General features: G+C 38.5%; 2 protein-coding genes across 2 annotated transcripts; both read left to right on the top strand.

Moving 5' to 3' along the window:
• Positions 1-33: 33 nt before the first annotated feature.
• On the top strand, positions 34-1134 carry LOC306763271 (snRNA-activating protein complex subunit 1-like; the record flags this gene model as incomplete). The annotated part of the gene is made up of 1 exon (XM_079250053.1): positions 34-1134. The coding sequence occupies one exon, from the start codon at positions 34-36 to the stop codon at positions 1132-1134; it is 1101 nt and encodes a 366-aa protein (XP_079106179.1).
• A 2517-nt stretch (positions 1135-3651) lies between these two features.
• arl9 (ADP-ribosylation factor-like 9) lies at positions 3652-9230 on the top strand (the record flags this gene model as incomplete). The annotated part of the gene is made up of 5 exons (XM_079250052.1): positions 3652-3686; positions 3801-4197; positions 5369-5546; positions 7131-7306; positions 7472-9230. 5 exons carry the CDS (start codon positions 3652-3654, stop codon positions 7646-7648), a joined length of 963 nt encoding a protein of 320 aa, XP_079106178.1. The 3' UTR covers positions 7649-9230.
• Positions 9231-19549: the final 10319 nt, after the last annotated feature.

The following is a 19549-nucleotide window of genomic DNA, read 5'->3' as shown; positions in this document are numbered from 1 at the left end:
AGAAACCCACTGGCAGATTTTTCCCTGGCCACCATGCCTCGTGTTCCACCTGTTTATTCGGATTTCTTTTACGACCCCCTGACAGAAGACGTGGAGGACCTGCTGTCTCGTTTCCAGCAGACGGACTCTGTCAGGTATGAGGACTTTGCGGCCATTTGGAGGGACATGAGGTTCGCAGAGGTCTTCAGCGGAATTTCCCACAATGCTGAAATGAAGAGATTCGCTAGGGTAACCCTGGCAACGGCCATAAAGTACTTCCTGCCGCCGTACAGCTACCAGATCCGAGCGGGGGGTCTGTATCTGATGTTTGGCTTTTATAACATGCAGCGTGCTTTTCCTCCCGTGAGGATCAGACTGACTCTGAAGGACTGGGGCCACGTGCAAACCTTTCTCAGAGACTCTGTGAACGCGGGCCACTATGACGTGGTTTATCTGTACCACAAGCTTGTTGCCACTAAAGCCTTTGACTACACCGCCATGCCTCACTTTCTCACCTTCCAGAAGCACTATAAACCAAAGATTGAGCCTTTTCCTTCAGAGTTCCTGGGCAAGATGACTGCAGTCCACGAGCTCGTGTCTTCAGATTTTCTGGATGAGATGGCCAACATCCAGGGCCACTATGAGAAGCTGAAGGGGGTCACTATGGAGGTGAGCAGCCAAGTCAACATGACCAACCCAGATTTAGCCCTTCAAGTAAAACACTGCATGTTTGAGTTCCTCACATGGCAGAAGAAGACTTTCAACTCACAGACCAAAAAACAAAAGAAGGCTGGATATGATGGTGATGAGGAGGAGGATGTTGCGCTAAATGAAGAAGAACCCAGCAGCAAAAGAGCCAGGCTCTTGTCCTCCATTAAACAGAAGAGCTACAGTAACTATCAGGAGGTGTCCAGGAACAGGAGACACCGGCGTGTTGAGGTGGTGGACTCCTGCAGCTCTGGTGCTGACCAGGCCCAGGAAGCTCCTGTTCCTCAGAAGAAGAGGTGCAACTCTCTACGGGCGCGGACCTTAAGTAGCCTGGGCATGACTCAGGAAGAAAGCATTGCCCAGGCTTGGCTTCTGAGTGTTCCCGAGCAGCTGGAGGGGGCTCTAAGCGTGAAGAGGCTAGACAGGGCTGCACCATACAGATTGTGAAAGTAAAGGATCTTTACCTCCACGTTGGTCAAGAGTTTAGTTGACTTATGTTTTCTAATGATAAGTTGCTGTTTAAGTGGAAGAACTGGTTAATTTATCAATAAGTTGCTCTGAAGTTCCAGCTAGGCGGTCTGGTCAATAATAATAATCTTTGACAATAAAGTAATGAAAGAAAAGTGAAGGATGACGAGTGTCCTGACTGATAAGCTATGAAATGTAAAATGCTTATTTTTGACTGAACTGATGTTTTGTTTTTTGTTTTTTTTGGATTTTTTTTTTCCTGTTTGGAGCAGAAGGAATTGAACCTGGAATGTCCATATATAGTTTTCTTTTCTTTTTTTTTTTTTTTGTAATGCTATATCTAAATTTACGGGCTTCCAGTTCTCTTATTTTGAGAATGTTTACAGAAATTGAACAAAAAACCAAATTTAATCTCCATCTTCTGAGGCAGCTGGATGATTGCATGGGAATTGAACAACAAACCATCCAAGGGGTGTGATCACTAAATTGTCTTTTTTATATTTTGTCAATTTCAATTAGGGCTGGGTGATATGACCTTTTAGTAATATTAGTAATATCCCGATATTTTCATGCCATGTCATGATATACGATATATATCTCGATATTTACCTCAGCCTTGAATGAATGCTTTGGTGCTTACAATCACATCAGTAAGATGATTTTGTGTCTCCATTAAAACATAATTGTTCATACTGCATTAAGATATGCTGATTTTAAACATTCATGCCAAAAGGATGAAATTCTAACGAAGCAAATTGATCAGAACCGTATTTATTGAAGCAGTGCCAGAAACATGTCATTTTAAAACAAAATAAAGTGACTTTGCATGATGTAATAAATGCAACGTATGAAAATAGGTGCTCTAGGGGGTGACTTTTCAATTGATGAACTATTATAAGGCTTTGCTTTCTGGATACGTTTTTGAGTTGTCGTGTATTTTTTTTTAATCGCAGAGTTTAGCGTAGAAATCAGTCTTATAATACAGGCAGAATGTCCTCGTATTGTCTCCAATAAATGGCTTCAGCCAGCTTTTAATTCAGGATTTGATTCCCACTGCTTTCTGTACTTTCTAGAGACATGACGAGCTAGATAAATATGCTTGTGTCACACACACAGTGGATGAGGTGAGTAAGTGACAGAGGTTGTGAATGTAATCAAATAGAATTAATTATTTTTGCATGACGTGAAAAACTTTGTAATTTACGTCCCACTCTGTAATCCAGAGCGGGATCAGTGGCGGATTTGGCTGTTCATTGTGACTGTAGGTGGAGTCGTGCAGGTGTCCTCTCTGCTCCTCTGACTGGCTGCAGCTGCAGCCGGAGCGACTGAGTGCTTTAGGACGGGGAGAGACTCTCGTTCTGACAATAACTTTACAATGTGCGCTTTAAAGTCAGTCGCCAAAACACCAGGAAAGTCTCCAATAACTCCTGTAAAAGTTGCTAGATTTGTCCCTAGTCGCTTTTCACAAGAAGTCGTCAGATTTAGCGAGAAAGTAGCTACACGCTGCCTCTCATGACGTAGCACGTAGCTCACGTTATGTACGTAACGACGTGCGCTTGCTTTAACTCTGTGCAAAGCGGTGCAGAGTCGAGGAGGAGGGAGGAAACCCCGCCCACAGCTAAAAACACCTGCGTGACAACAGGATACTCGAATATGACGGATATAGGCATTTTCTATATTCGCACAGGGGACTAGCTACGATATATCGAGTATATTCGATATATCGCCCAGCGCTAATTTCAATAAAATAATTGTTCCTGTTATTATTTAGAACTCAATTTACCAATTTCTCCACTTTTTGGTAATTTTTTTTTTTTAAACTCATTCTTCAACATTTCAAACTCTTCAAATGTTTACTTTTGACTTGTGTGTACATTAAGTTTTTTTTTTCTTTAAATTGCAGAAAGTTAATCATGCTATAACTTAAATACCCAAAAATGTTATATATTAGCAAAACTGTTTTAATTAAACAAATTGGCTTTTAATGCAGACCAGGGATCTGCTGTCCTTGTAAGCTACTGTCCTGTTTATTTGAGCTGTTTGTCCTAAAACATGTCACAAGAACCCTAATGACTTATCGATTTTTAATCTGGTATCTTGCAGAGGAGAGTACCAGCAAAGTCTGCGGGATGGCGAGCTTTTCTTGTCTTGCTTTGGGTTTTTTTGTTTTTTCCTTTTATAACTTCAATTCTTTTACAGAATTTACAACAGTCTTAAAAAAGAAAAAAAAAAAAAAAAAGAGCGCGCAAAAGATAATTGTATAAAAAGGGACAGGACACTAATGGAAAGAGAATTACTAAAAGAAAAATAAAATGAATATTATTTAAAAAAAAAAAGGGTAAATGCAAGTTGCAGAATTAAATTACATTTGTTACAAATGTCTTTTTGCTTTTTTGTTGTTTGAATCAGAGATTGTATCAAGATACATTTTAACATCCGTTATAATCGGTTTTCTCGGAGTGACCTTTGTAGACCTTTGTTCTGCAGCTCATAGACATGCTACAGCTCTGTGCTCCAGCTCTGCAGCTTCAGTGATAGCGCCCCCTCCCGGCTGCAGTTTACGCTTGAACGCCAGTCTTTACTATTTGGCTCCCTCCAGTGGTCAGTTTGTAGAACTGCATCAACTCAGCTGCTTAATCCAACAGCCGGAAATATCGTTTGGAGAAGTTCACCCGGAGCTTCCTGTCACTTAAGCCACTTGTTGAAGAGAGGGATAAGGAGGTGGAGACCAGCACGTGTCCTCATCTAAACTTGAAGAATGTTAGAGGAATCCTGGCAGAGAGCTCAAAAACAGAGCAGCTAAGCCGGCAGTACAGCACCATGGTCGGCCTGAGGGAAGCGGGGATTTTCAGCGGCTCCGTTGTTGTGGCGGCGGGGGCTGCTTATCTTATCTGGAGCTATGTCTCTTCCCCTGGGCAGAAAAACAGCGACACGCGGTCGAAAGAACACGTGAAAAGTGCCTCAGATGAAGAAGGGGAAAGAAGACAGGAGGCTCCGGCTGAAGAAATAGTGGTTGCTGTTGAATCTCAGAAAACATCAAAGGTAAAGTGTGTTTAGTTACGATGCAGTTGCTTCTGTTGTGGAAAATAACCAGTAACCAACTAAATAACCAATTCTTGTTAAGCAATGTGATAGAATACATGAGGAAGAGTAATGTTTTTGTTGTTTGCATTTCTTGTATAAGTCTTAAATAACTTTATTTATTAATAAGTATACATTTACCACTTATCGTCGCATGTGTTGGCGCTTGCTTGTGCAGTTGCAGTGAAGCATTCTGGGAAATGTAGTCCAAAAAACCTCGCGTGTGTTCAATGTTTTGCTTTAGGTGAATTGATGAAAGTCACTATTTTTGTTTGCTCCAACAGTTGTGAAAAAAATCTCTGTAAAGATCAAGTTGTAATGGAGAAATCATGTATTTTAGATATTTTTTCTTTATGCCAAAGCTGGGGAGATTGCAGTTTGCAACTTTCTCCAATTTATCTTTAGTCAGAGGTCGAGCTTGCATCTTCAAGATGACAGCTGTTCATAACAGCTACAGTTCAGTCTGCTTGACCAGAAATCAATCATTTAATCTGTCTATAAACCTTCCTCTCGTATGGTGTTCATATTCTTACAAAGTAGACTACACCTGTTTCAATCTTTTTAAGAAGCATTTCACATATTTTTATGTTAGTGCTGGTTAATTCTCTCTCTGTAACCAAAGGAGGCTACATTGCTTTTTATACAGTTGCACATTAAATCCAGTACACATTCACATTATTCAGCTTGGAGTTGGAAATCTGCACAGAGCATCAGAATATTGATTGGCCAAACAATTGTGCATGCAGTAGGGAAGCATTGATCTTCATCCCATGAGCACAACGGGATACTATAATCAATATTTACTTTACAGGGTGGCTGACTAGGTGGCTAGAATAACAATTGAAAGATCCCATTTTTTCTCTTAGTTTATAACAGCTTTTTTTTTTTTCCCATCAAATTAATATATATGCATTTTCATTTAGTTGATTTATTTATGAACAAAAGTTTTTCTAATTGTTGTTTGATTGTTGAATGTTGTTTATTTGACAAAATTTATAATGGCTATTTACGCTGCTAAGTATCTCTTTGAAGTTGTTTTCTTACTAAATAATTCTGGCATTTATTACCTGATTTTATAATTATAATTAAGTGCCAGAATACAAGGTTGAATGTGGTGCGATCTGTATTTCAGTCCCTGCCAGTAGAGTCAGAAGGAAGGCAGGTTCTGGTTCTGGGTCTGGATGGAGCCGGGAAGACCAGTCTGCTTTACTGTTTGTCCACTGGCGTCCTGGAGCAGGACACGCAGCCAACACAGGGCTTCAACGCCGTCTCCATCAGCAAAGATAACCTAAACATCGAGTTTCTAGAAAGTAAGTTTAAGGAAATGCTTGCAATATTACTACGCTGGGCTCAGGAGATCAGTTTTGCTCATTACAATTAATATTTATGCATAAATTGATTATTCATTTTATAATTTATCCATGGGGATAAATGCCTTTTTAATTCTATTTAATTTAGAATGTAATTTAAAGTCAAATCAGCAACATCACAATACAAGCTCAGAGGCTTGACTCATGTTAAGCAGTGAATTCTAATGAAAACTATATTTATTTGGGTGTTTTAGGTTCTGTAAACTGCATAAATCTCCTTTAATGCTTTTCATTTCTGAATCCAGACTTAAATTTTATACATTTTCTTTTACCAAAGTCCAGTTTAGAGGACATATTTAGGAGAACAGAAAAGTTTCTCATTTTAACATGAAGTTCTGGTTAAAAATGTGACTGAAAGGAGTGACAATAACACTGAAACACGAGCCATGCAGGGGAGCGTAAAAAGGCAATGAAACATGCATGACTTCCTCTTTACTCCTCTTTATTATCACAAGTCCTTTTTAAAAAGAAAAATTACTCATAATATGAGTTCAATTTGACTTGCAAAGAAAATAAAAGATGTTAAATAAGAAGACTCCTTTGCTAGAGTATCACATTTCTGTCTTGGTGTAGTGAAGTTTGACCCTCAGTTTATTTTATTCAAGCTCTTATGATGACTGTGACCAAGATAATCGAGAATGTAGACAAATTTACCTCAAGAATAACAAGTTTTCTTCCCTTAAAGGCCATTTACGAGCTGAAAACAGATTGAATGACTCCTGAGATGAGAAAAACAAGAGACAAGACTTGTAAAATTGATGTGAAGAAGTTCAACTTATCAGATGCTGATGATTAACATCAAATTAAAAAAAAAAAAAAACTGTCATTCTATCTTAAAAAATGGCCGTAAATGTGACGTAAGTGGGCCTGCAGGCTGGACCTCCAGTCTTATTGATTACAAACATTAATGGCTTTTATAAACACGGATTACGATATTCAAAGGTTCAGAAAATATTTTATTTGTTTTTTGGTTTTGTTTACTTGTAATTTGGAGCAAAACCAAGCAAAGAGGGATCAATCGATTAAAAGAAAGGGCATGCCCACAGGGGAGGGTTTGGTTTGTTTTTTGGGCTTTTTTTTTAGTATTTTAGTTGATTGCTTCACAGAAGCTTTTTAATGTTTTTTATTCTGCAGTTTTGAATTAGTTTAGTAGTTCATTAAAAGGAATTTAATATTGGTTAAAAAAAACATTGCTGTTTGATGGTAATTTCATACCAGTGATTGTTTTTAGTGAAATCTCTTGTCACTTGCACTGTTTGCCACTGCAATAAATGCTACATATTACTGTTTTTACACTATTTACCTTTATGATTACATGAATGTAGAGGTTAATGTACATTCTTCGTTAGACTGTGTTCGGCCCTGTTTTCAGTGGTGCCATGTTTGGTTCCTGCTGGTCCTCCACCTTATTTTCACAGTTAAATTTAATCCTGTATGATATAAAAAGGCTTTAGAAACCATCCAATCAGGAGGTATGATCTATTTAAACTGTGTCTTGTCTCCGTGTGTCTGTCTGCCTGTCAGTTGGAGGTAAAGAGGATCTGCAGCCATACTGGCACAGGTACATGTCCAAAGCTCTACTGCTGGTCTTCGTGGTCGACTCTGCCAACCCACAACTGTTTCCACTGGCAAAGAAGCATTTACACGAGCTGCTGGCTTCTCACCCCCGCCTGCCTTTAATGCTACTGGGCAACAAACAGGTGAGAATGACAGAAAACCAGTTCAGCAATAACCTGTAGGTTGCATGTGCAAGCAGATGAAGGGTTTAAAATTGGAGACTTCTGGTGTTGCTTCAGAGAGGTTTGGGTTTGATTGATTGAACTGGGAAATGTTATGTCCACTAAGATCTCTCCTCATGATTGCAGGATCTTTCAGGCTCCTGCAGCATCACTGACCTCCATGACGCGCTGTCCCTGTCCGAGATCGGGGAGCGCCAGCTGTTCCTCATCGGTACCCATGTTAAGAAAGGCCAGGCGGAGTTGAGCTCAGGTGTTCAGGATGCTCGGGATATGATCATCCAGATAGTTTGTGGTGGTAGATGAAACCCATTCCTGGTGGTTGGGACGTGTTCCTGCATTTCTGATTGGAATAAATTATTTCTTTGCACTTTTCTGCGGTTGGCAGAACTGCTTAATGTACAGTATTTCTATACGGTTGGTAATGACTTGTTTGTTACAAATGGTTCAGATCTTATGATCTGTTTTTGTTTTTATCTGTAACATAACCATTATGAGTGGGTCTTAGTATTACAATGGTTGTTTTGATATCAAAACTTTAAGATGAGATGGCTGCAGGGAACTCCCAGCAGCTGTTCATCTGGACGCTATAATCAGCAGCTTTCCTGTTACGTCATCATTCATCAGACAAATCAGAACACTACACAACAACTCTGCTTCTGCTTGAATGTTGGATCACAGCTATATTAAAGGCTCATAGTTATCTCACAAGCTGTGTATTTTATCCAAAGGGACTTTGCTTTATTGGATTATGAGCGTGTTCTCTCTTTTTTTTTTTTGCATATGTTGTCTCACCAGCATACATTTAAAGCTGGGGTAGGAAATGTTGGGGAGCTAGAAAGATTTGAAAGTGGCGCCCTGTCTTGGCTCCTCCCCCTCTGGTTTTGCTCCTTGCGTGATCCAAGGCTTTTTTACTTGCCTCCACCAAGGAGGTTATGTTTTTACCAGCGTTTATCTGTTTGCGTTCAAGATCATTCAAAAAGTTATGGACGGATTTTAGTCAAATTTTCAGGAGTTGTTGGATGTGAAAAGGAAGAATAGATTTCATTTTGGTGGTGATCTGGATCAACGTTTGGATCCAGGAATTTTTTTAAAGGCCATGGCGGAGATTTGCGCTCTCCAGGTGTTTTTTTTTTTAGTTTGCAGCATTTTCCACCAACAATTTTCTCCTCCTTGGCTGTTCAGCGGGAGGAGGCAAATAAACTGAGCCGAGTCGGGGAAACCCTTTCTGCATTTTCTCAGCCATGTTTGCCTTCCGAGTTTCTTCTTCACTACTTTGTATTTTCATCCTGACATGCTATTTATGTGCAGGGTGCGGCTATCAGGTATGTGCTGCAGGAGGAGGAGGAGGAGGAGGGGAGCCGGGAGAAGAAGCTTACAAAATAGAAATTAACAACTTCAATTCATCCCAAATGTTTGGATTGGTCAGAGTTTTTACAGATTTACAGTAAACTGAGGGGTCTAACTACATTTCTTATTAGTCATAAGTACATAATGTATAGACTACTATCAGGACGAGGAACCACTTCACCCAGAGTTTAAAAAAAAAAACAAAAGATGTCTGAGCAAGATTACCTACCCCAGTTTTACTGTACTATTGTTTGCAAAGGCATTCTTTGAATGTGAAGGTTTCAAAGAGCAAAATGAGTAAAAGATGAATGGAAATGTAATATTTGTTTATTCTTGTGAGGGACCAAGCTGGCGAAGGAAAAGGAACACAGGTGGCTTCAGAGGAAAAGGGTTTTATTTGCCCAAACAATATAAATGAATTAGGCCTTTCAATGTGTGGCCATTGGTCTGGCCATCACAATTCTTAAAACATTGACACTATTATGTGAAAGGTTTGATAATGTTTGTCTGCTTGCTCTTGAATAAACCGTTTCAGTCAGATTTGTTGTTGTGATTTGTTTTTGGTCTTTGCATCATTGACAACACATCTCGTGACTGTATAGACATAAAAGCAGGTCACATGATGGCGCGCATTTGTCCTCATGAACTCTTAACATTTAGTCGCATCCCATCAACAAGTGTTGAAATCATGAATCCAGAAATATTACAGCAACTTCCTTCTCAGGTGACCTATTTATATAACTTTCCTTTCAACCCTCGGTCAGAAGTCTTGAGTCAGCAGGAAGGGATGGATTAACCACACTGACTCTAGTTTCAAGGAGTCCTCAGGTGTGGAGTTGGTTGCTAGGGACTCGTGGCTTCATGGCAACAATAGGGGATAATTGTGACACCATCCTGTGATCGACGTCCAGACTGCAAGGTGACATGGTGGCTGGAAAACAAGGTAAATTTACCAGTTCCTGTCTGGGTGTTCAGATGTTCTGTGGTCTAATATTTCCTGTCTAAATTCTTCTATTGGTTCCTGCAGGTGTTCAGCGCCGATACGGACCATCAACCAGGTGAAGTCTTTTAACTGCATAATTTACATATGGAGTTTTTATTTATATCTTGATGCCAGAACTAATACAATATTCTTTTCTTGCTATATTTTTAAATGCTAAACTAAATATTGATCAGTTTGCTGTTTTTTTTAAACCTTTTTTTTTAAGTTTAGTTTATATTAAATCAAATAATCTTTTACTGAGTTAAATGTTAAAGTTGGTCTTTCATGTATTTAGTTTACTTACATTTATTGCTAATGTTTTTGATGAAATATATAAATCCCTTTGTAATTAGGATTAAATTAAAATAAATCCAGAAAATACCAAGATGGTGTCAGAACAGCAAAGCAGTGGTTGTTTTTGACATGAATGTTTTACAGCATTTCATAAGAAGACAACTTAACTGTCGTCAAAGATATTAAAGATAAATTAAATATGCCTGCAACACCTAAGATTTTATACTGAGAACAGAACAGAGTTGCTGTTCGCAATGTTTACAAGGTGTTTTTAATTCTTAAAATTCAGGGAGGAATTCAAAGTAAGGAGGAGTGAGAATCACATAAACATCCCCATGTGCAAAGCATGATGGTAATCTGGCACATTTTCAAAAAGTTATGTCTACTGTAAACATACAAGAGTTACAGTTCTTGAAAAGAGTTTGTGACTGAAACAAATCAACACCTCTGTTTTTAATCATGCTGAGAAATGAGCAGACCAGAACTGTTTTTGTCAGCACATGCTTTGACATTTAGACCTTTTCCAGAAGCATGTCTGCTATGTCCTGTAATGACGTTGGATCATAGTGTTGTATTTAAGACACAAAATAGTCACTGTAGAAATGCAGTCATTGGGTCTTACAGGACCTCATCCTTGTTTCTACTGGGTTGGATATACTGGTTCTGCTGTGATTCCCTTGAAATTTTACACTTTCCATCCATCTTTTTGACCACATAGAATTAATCCGCCACTAATTCATTTTGGATTGTTGAACATGAACACTGTTTTCTGTCGTCTAGTTGCGCATGAGCCTCTGCGACAACATTGCACAGAAACCTGTCTTCACTGTTGACATCTTTAACAAAAAGCTGATATTAATCTTTTTAACTGGTCTGCTAAATAAACTAAATACTCAGACTAATTGAATAAAACATTGAATGAATTGAATGAAATAGAAAAAGTAAACATGAAATAATTAGAAGTGAAAACGTAATTGACAAGCTTTGCTAAAAGTAAAGAGTTTTTTGTTTTTTGTTTTTTTTTTATCAGATGTGATAGTTTGACTGAACTGTGATGTGTAAAGCCATCTTGACTTCATGAAAGTTTTTATATGCATATTCAATTTATCTTGGTACATAATCACAAACCTGACACGTCATGTTGTTTCCCAATATGCATGTGGCATATTGCAAAGTATTAGTAAGTAAATGAAGTAGAAGCATAAGTTTAGTTCATGCAGAATAAGTTTAAAGTTTCTAAATCAAAAATCATTTTTGATCTTTGAATTCTAATTTTAGAAATTTTGAGGGGTTTGGATTAATTTGGTCACTATTAATATAAAGTCAGCATCATGGTGAGTTTGGAATTGCACAGAGTTGTCTGAATGCCTGGTGATATATTTTACAGCATGTATAGTAGGCATGAACTTCCACATAAAATGTTTAAAAACTAGAGGACGTGGTTAGCAATAATACTCAAACAGGCTGTGAAGTTTAAATGATGCTCACTTGGTGGTAAAGTGCCCAAACTGGGCCAGTACAATAGCCCCCACACCATCACACCACCACCTCCTGCTTGAACTGTTGACAGATGGCAGGATAGATTCATGTTGTTTCCCATCTGCTTCAACACTGGACATGCTGTGTGTCAGAGATGATGCTTGTAACCAGTGGTTATTTGAGTTCCTGTTGCCTTTCTATAATCTCTAACCAGTCTGCCCATTCTCCTCTGATAGAAAAGCATTTTGGTACCGACAGCTACTCCTCATTGGATATTTTCTCATTTCCAGATCATTCTCTACAAACCTTGGACATGGTTGTGTGTGAAAAGTAGACCAGCAGTTTCTGAAATACGCAGACCAGATCATCTGGTTCCAGCAACCATACCATGTTCAAAGTCACTTAAATCTCCAGCAAGTCATCCTGACCATGTCTACATAACTAAATACACTGAATCGCTGCCATGCGATTGGATCAAGGCCAGATTATCCAATGGGAATTCTGGGCCCAGGCCCAGGGGCCCACATAGGGCAAACACCAGCAGTATGGACATGAAACAAAATGTACATAAAAGCCAGATAGTTACAGCACTACCAATAGTGTACTGCTATTGGTACCATTGGCTGAGAGATGTTAGAAATATCATTTCACAGTGTATAATTCACACTTTTCACAATGTTCAAATGTCCAAATCACACAATGGAGAAGGGAGCCCCTGGAACACTCTGGGCCCAGGGGTCTGTGCACTTTTAATCCAGCCCTGGATTGCATGACTAGATCATTTGTGTTACAAGCTATTTGATGAGTGGAAAGTGGCTGTGAGTATTCACTATGCAACATTAAAGTCTTCGTTTTTTTTTTTTTTAAAAAAAAGTGTGCAACACATCAAAATGAAATTGAGCAAAATATGAAAGTTTACCTTTAAACTCTGACAGTTTTGTCTTGGAGTTTGATTGGTTGCCATGTTAAGGTGAAAAGTTGGGAACTACGAGTTCTACTGAATTCAAGGCGAGGTCAGTTTTTGACTCTGGAAAAAAACACAACCTTCACCAGAGAAAGGAAAACCCACCAAGTGATACTGAGTCCAGGAAAGAAATGTAGTATTTCCTGTCAGTGTGTGATGTTTTCAATGTAATGTTATTTGGCAGAATTTTGGAGCTGGCACAGCACAAAACCTCAAAAGCAGTTTGGGCGACAGCTCCTTGGTATGTAGCCCACACACTTACAGCCTTTTTATTGTCCTTCTGGCTTTTGATATTTGGTATCCTTAAAGTTTGTACATTTTACTTCTTGAGACTTCTTGTATATTCATTATTCAAAGATTAAAAGTGCCTCCAAGCATCCAGCAGCCAGTGTGGGTAGTGTTTCCTTCCTTCAGTCTGACTTCTAAAAAGCAACTAAATACAAGACAGATGTTTGGCTCTCACTGAATGTGTTTTTAAGGAGGAAATGTTTTAAAAAATCTGCAAAATTTACACCTGATGGCAGTATTTCTGCCTATTCTTCACTGCTTCTGTTCCATATTTACATAATTGCACCTTGTCATTTTTTTTTCTTTACCTTCCATTTCTGTATTGATCAGTGAGAAGTTGAGCTGGGGTAACCAGGAGCCAATATGGCCCATTTCTGCTTCAGCACTCGGAGCCGCTCCAAGTGCAAGAATCCAATACCTAGCCAGGCACAAAAGAGACCTCTCAGCAAGGGAGGACCACCGGAGGTAAGTGCAGTCTGTCTGCACCTCCAACAGTATTGATGATGTTATCAACAAAGCATGAGGGGGGAGGGCTGTTAGTGTTGCGCTCTAAAGCCTTTTTATCTTTTGCTACACAAACATATTTGTGCGGAAATGTTTGTGAAATTCTTTGGCATAGTCAATTTAGGAGACAGCAAAGTGATGTTCAGGACCAATGCCAGTAGCCTCATCACCCTCCTCCTCCTCCTCCTCCCCTCCAATTACCCCAGTCAGGCTGAGTTTGTGAGTGGGAAGATGTGATGGTACTTGCAACTCCGGAGGTTCACTGTGGATTCTGACTGTTGTTTTTTTCTGCCTTATCTGGCAGATTTAAAGCCCAGCAACATGCAGCATAATTCAATCAGAGACCCACTCAGGAAGTGCAGCTCACTGAGCTCATAACTACAATGCCCTGTAACTGAAGATGACAGCAGCCACCTGCTGGTGTAGTGTGAAGCAGCACATGCTGTGATGAGATGTTCAGGTTGCAGCATACAAAGTGTAAACAAGCTAGCTTTTTCCTGACTGAAATGTGCATCCTTGTGGTTGTTATTCCAATCATTTGCCTGCTACTAAACTCTCACTCCCTTCTGTCATTTCAAACCATTCACAAGGATTAGCTGCCCCCACTTTTTTATTACATTAAAAGGTAATCGTTTAAGAATTACTCCCACCTAATGTTAAAATCATCACATTCAAATGAATAATTCCGTCTAGCTTCTTGCCTTTTTGAACAGCTATTGCAACAACGGTAGCTGCTGTGGGTCAAAAAGCCTTAACAACACTGAAGTTCACTCAGGTGAGAAGGTTTATACGCTGGCTTTCAGTCGCGGTAAAGCCAGACTAAAAGCATGTGAGAAAGTTTTATAAGCTACATTTATTGTGACAAAAAGCCAGCATTCATCGTCACTTTGAAAGCTACTGAAACCATGTAAACATCCACTTTTGTAGCAACGAGGCTGATGTATAATGCGGAATTATGCTGCCTATGGAAACGAGCAACAGTGTCTAACAAAAACCACTGAAGAGGTTAGCTTTTGGCTGATTTATGGAGTGCAGATATGAAGGAGAAAGCTGCAACTTCAGCGTTTCTTTTAAATATCTTTTATTGCCAGCTTTTCCCAGCTGAGAACTCTTGCAAAGATAAAATCTCATCATCGGGCTGACTATGAAAGAGCAATCTACGTATTTATAACATCTCTTTGAGATTACTGGATTTCACTGTATGTCAGGTTGGACTGAGGCTCCCTGCCACGCATCAACATACTGCAGCATGTCCCTTTAATCAAATTTAAAAAAAAAAAAAAGACATGAATCTGTCACCACTGTCTTGCACACCCTTCACTGGCTTTCCTTTGCCTTTTAGGTGAAATTTAATGTTTTACTTATTATTTTTAAGTATTTAACCCCGTGTGCAGCTCAGAACTATTTGTAATATAATCTATTACAAGTTTTTGGATTAACATGAGGGAAAGATTCCCATCTCACATTCCTAAAAATATTTTTTAATTTATTTATTTAATACTTATTAGTACAGCATGTCACATTGAGACCCTATTTCTCATTTTCAAGAGAGATGTGCTTCAGATAAAAATACAATAAAATTCCAATCATAAATAATAGGGGTGTGAAAATCGAATCAAAATATCGAATATCTAAAAGGCAATTTAATTTAAAATGTAAACGTTTATCATAATTGATCTTTTTTTGTGTCCTTCCTCTCAAATGTAAGAACTTTTTCTCTTCTATTTTATACTAAGCAGTAAAGAGTCTTTGAGTTCTGAACATTTATTCGGACAAGCATAAAATTTCTGATCTGTTAGCTCTTATATAAAAGGAAAAAAAAAGATTTCTACAATCTTCTCATACTTGCTTGCAGCATAGCTATGAAAGAACAAGGTCTAAAGCTTTCTGTTGTTGTCACAAAAACTCCCCCCTACATATTTTAGTATTTAACTTGGATGAATTGTTTGTGTTGATCTTGAATGACATTAATGATGACGATGAATATCATGTTTTTCTGTTTAAAGTTTAATAGCAAAACAATGAGTCAGAATGAAACCCATCAGCAGAGTATTTGTCCTCAACTATTACGCAGTCTCTACACAACTAAATTGAAGTGTTTGTGTGGGTGCAGGCCATTTTTCCACTCATACCTTCATCATTAAGTGAGGACTGACACTTAACCATTGTTCTGAGTCCCCATCCTCCTCCTCCTCCCCCCTTCTGGCTTAAAAAGATCTTTTGTCCCAGACACACAACACAACATATAATGGACGCGGTAATAGCTTCCATTTTCCTGCAGGAAAGAGGAGGAGGAGGAGGTGAGCTTCTTCAGGAAGACCCAACATCCTTCCTCTAAGACGTCTCAGTATGAAAATACTGTGCGCTTGTCAACACCAAAAACCAGGAGCCGACTCCCCAAAGAAGCAGGGTAAAACTCATCAGAAACTACACTTCAACCAAACATTGTAAAGTGAATTTTATATGTGACACAGAGCTGAACATAAGCCTTAGCATATTTAGCAAAAAGTTTCCCTTTTACAATTTTCTACAGTGAGTTTGAAAAGTGTTTTCCTTATCATTTTATGTAGTAATTTATCTGTTTATGATAGACTGGTTCAGCCACCAGATGGTTTCCTGCAAGTATTGATTGAGGTTAATATTATGTTTTAACTTATATGCAAACCCACTGAAAGTCTATTTATTCCTATGAATCCTTGTAATCTCTGAAATAATATGCAAAACCCAGCTTTTGTTTTTTACTTTGTGGAATAAATTTAAGTTGACATATTTTGACTTGTTATATATCAGATTTTAACTTTGGTAAATAAAATAGCAGAAAAGCTTACAAACAACCAGTTTTAAAGTCTAAAATGTTGAACATAGTCAAGTAAAATCTAGATAAGTTTTAATTATGCTGACACAGAAATAATAGGAAGTTGTGTAATGCATACAAAGCATGCATAATGTTTTATGCATCTTTACAATAAACCTTTCAAAAAGCATGCCAAGCAAAACCTCTTTTCACAAAGGTGTAGTTGTATAAGAGGTGTCATTCAGTCATGACAAACCCATGTACAGTACATACTCCATTAAAATGGGCAAGAAAAGTTGCAAACATGAGTTTCTCTGATTATTTAAGTGAATTTGAACTTTTGCAGTGGGTTTTGAAGCGAGATCGAACTAAAAAGAAAAAGACCCAGGAACAGAAACCGCTAACTTGACAGTCAAACTGAAACACTTAAAACCCATTAAAAGTACAAATTTACCCAACTGTGGTAAGAAGTAATTGCATTGCGCATTGTAGTTCATACTGTATTTCTTTTAACAAAACTATTCACAGAAATAGCTCTCCATGATAGCCCCATGATGGAAAAATATTAAATGAGCTTTTCCTATTGTAAAATGAAGCTTCATTCCATGTAAAAGGAACAGACCACCAATCATTAGAAACAATGTATGGAAACTCACATGGAAGCAAAGTTGTACTGAACAAATTTGTACAAAAAGATGTACTTAGAAGTGACTTATATTAAACTAGAAAAGCACTCTGAGAGCACAAACCTCCACCAAGGGCCACAGTTATTTTGCGAATATTTGTTCTCTTCCAAAAATAAAAATTCCAAAGGCACTCTATTTTTTCATATTCTGGATCAAAGTATCCGGAATGATTCCTTTACCTGGATCAGTCTTTGATATATTTTACAACCTGTTGGAAGCTTGTCATGTATTTTTCTTCCTAAGTGCGCCGACCATTTTTGTTGGAGTTACGTGCACAAATGTTGAAAATGGCCCTATGTCACAATGTTAAAGAATCCTTTAAAAAATTCCTGGATCCAAACGATGATCTGGATCACCACCAAAATTAAATCAGTTCTTCTATTCACATTTCCAAACACTTCTGAATCTGTCCATAACATTTTGAGTTATCTTCAACGCAAACGAACAGACTGAGAAACAGATAAATGCTGGTGAAAACATAACCTCCTTGGCGGAGGTAAAAATGAATTAAAGTGCATTAGATGGAGAGGGGTGTCACTGAAGGATAGGCTGTCTTTCACAAGGACCGTTTGACCAGCAGGAAAATATTGGATGTTTTGAAGAACTGTTGTGTGACAACAGACTTAGTTTGAAGTCTGATTTTTCTTTTGATGAAAATCCAAAAAGGAAACAGAAAACATTATTGGATTGGATTACCGCAAATCAAAGAGACAACTAGAACCCAGGCTCTTATTTTTGGACAGCTCTTATGCCATAGTTTAACAAGCTATAAACTAAATTTAGATTATTCTTCCACTGACAGTCCATGTAGCCGATGGTTTGCTGGCATTGTCATTCTGGTTGCTGAGCATGCACACCCCATGATTAACTGAGGCGTCCACCACAAACACTGCTGGTTTACCAGCTGGTTCACATACAACCAGACCCCCGTTAACACCAATCTTTGAATCAAAAGTATTTTTATTTGTTTTACTTCTTATTGCATGATTGTCCGCAGCCATGTTGAATGTTTTCATGTAAGGGAACTTGTTTAGATGAGGTGGTGACATTGTTTTCCCTCTATAACACAATAAGAACAACAGAAACTTAGGTCATCAAAACTTATATTAATTCCTTCTGGCCACTGTTGTTTGTTCTGAAAATAGTGTCTGGCTCATAGACGTATGTACATATATTTTTATGTTTATGGTCAGGCTAAAGCTAACAATGGTCAGGTTAAAGCTAATGGTGTTCAGCGACAAAAGCTAACGGTGTTAAGGCTAAAGCTAACCATGTTCAGGCTAAAACTAACGGTGTTCAGGCTAAAGCTAACGATATTCAGGCTAAAGCTAACGGTGTTCAGGCTAAAGCTAATGGTCTTCAGCAGCTAAAGCTAACAATGTTCAGGCTAAAGCTAACATTGGTCAGGCTAAAGCCAATGGTGTTCAGCGACTAAAGCTAACGGTGTTCAGGCTAAAGCTAACAATCTTCAGGCTAAAGCTAATGGCGTTCAGCGGCTAAAGCTAACACTCTCCGGGCTAAAGCTAACAATGTCCAGGCTAAAGCTAACGGTGTTCAGGCTAAATCTAATGATATTCAGGCTAAAGTTAACAATGGTCAAGCTAAAGCTAACGGTGTTCAGGCTAAAGCTAGCGGAGCAGGTGGCTAACTGCACCAGTGGTGTACATTCATGTGGACATTTGTAACTGTAAAAGCATCATCACAGGGGGGAATAAAGGCTGGGAAACTGAATGCTGACTGTAAAATAAGTGAGTATACCCGTGTAGACCCTGGGCTACAGCACTGGTGTAACTATACGAAATGGTTGAACAGTTCATTGATAATTGTGTAATTTATCAAGAAGATCAGTAACACAAACTCCTGGGAATTTAAAAAAAAAAAAAAATTGGAACAAATTAGTAAGACTATAGTACATAAAAAAGAATAAGTTTCAGCCCACAATGCAACATGTTTTGAAGATTAAAAAGAGGTTTTTTTTTATGTTTTCTTCAATGTTTAAAAATGTATTTACTTTATCAAACCACTCATTGCTACCTTGATTGGATGAAGAATCCAAGAAGAATGTATGAATGGATTGAAGGATATGTGTCCTATAGCAACATGACAAACTGTTGGTATCTGCTTCCCACATCATCTCCACATTTAGCCCTCCAGTAGGCCAACTTTTCACAACCGACTCCAGCCTGATGGGGCCCACAATCAAACCACAGTTTAGTTGCAGCAGAATATAATGTATCACAAAGTAAAATATGAGAAGGCTGAGGAGAGGCTCAGGTCCAACACTAATGTCTTGGCTGCATGAGGAAGTCAGCATTTGGACATCTGTTATTTCAGTGTCAGACTGTGGGAGAGCGAGGAGCCAAGACAATAGAGCTTATTGTCCAAAGTTCAGGACCCCTGGGACGCTGGTAGACAACCACAGAAGTCTTTTTATACATCCTGAACTCAGCAGCTGAACATGTTGTGCACAGACAGCAATTTAAGAGATTCACCCGTGGTTTACTTAGAATTCACTACCAAAAGTGGATGGTCATGCTTGTAATATAAGTAACAGATTTTTCATTTAGAGGTTGTTGTTTTAATACCCTGTATAAGAAATAGTCACCAGCAGTCGAGACTTAATCCTCTCATACTGTTGTTCCAAAAATAAAGACAGGCAGATAAATATATCAGACAAAGCAGGGAGGGTGAAAAATCTGCTACTGTTAAATGTGAAATAGGACTCGGGAGAACAAAACCATGATTGAAGATTTCTTCATGTGTGTTTAAGACCTCCACAAACACTCGTGATAAATGCTTGCATAAGTATTTTAAACGCTGGGGCCAAACAAAACGTCAGTACAAATACTGCAATCAAAACAAACTG

Source organism: Telmatherina bonti (assembly GCF_933228915.1).
Source record: "Telmatherina bonti genome assembly, chromosome: 12".
Taxonomy (NCBI): Eukaryota; Metazoa; Chordata; class Actinopteri; order Atheriniformes; family Telmatherinidae; genus Telmatherina; species Telmatherina bonti.
The sequence above is the reverse complement of the archived record's forward strand: the minus strand, read 5'-3'. Positions and strand labels throughout refer to the sequence as shown.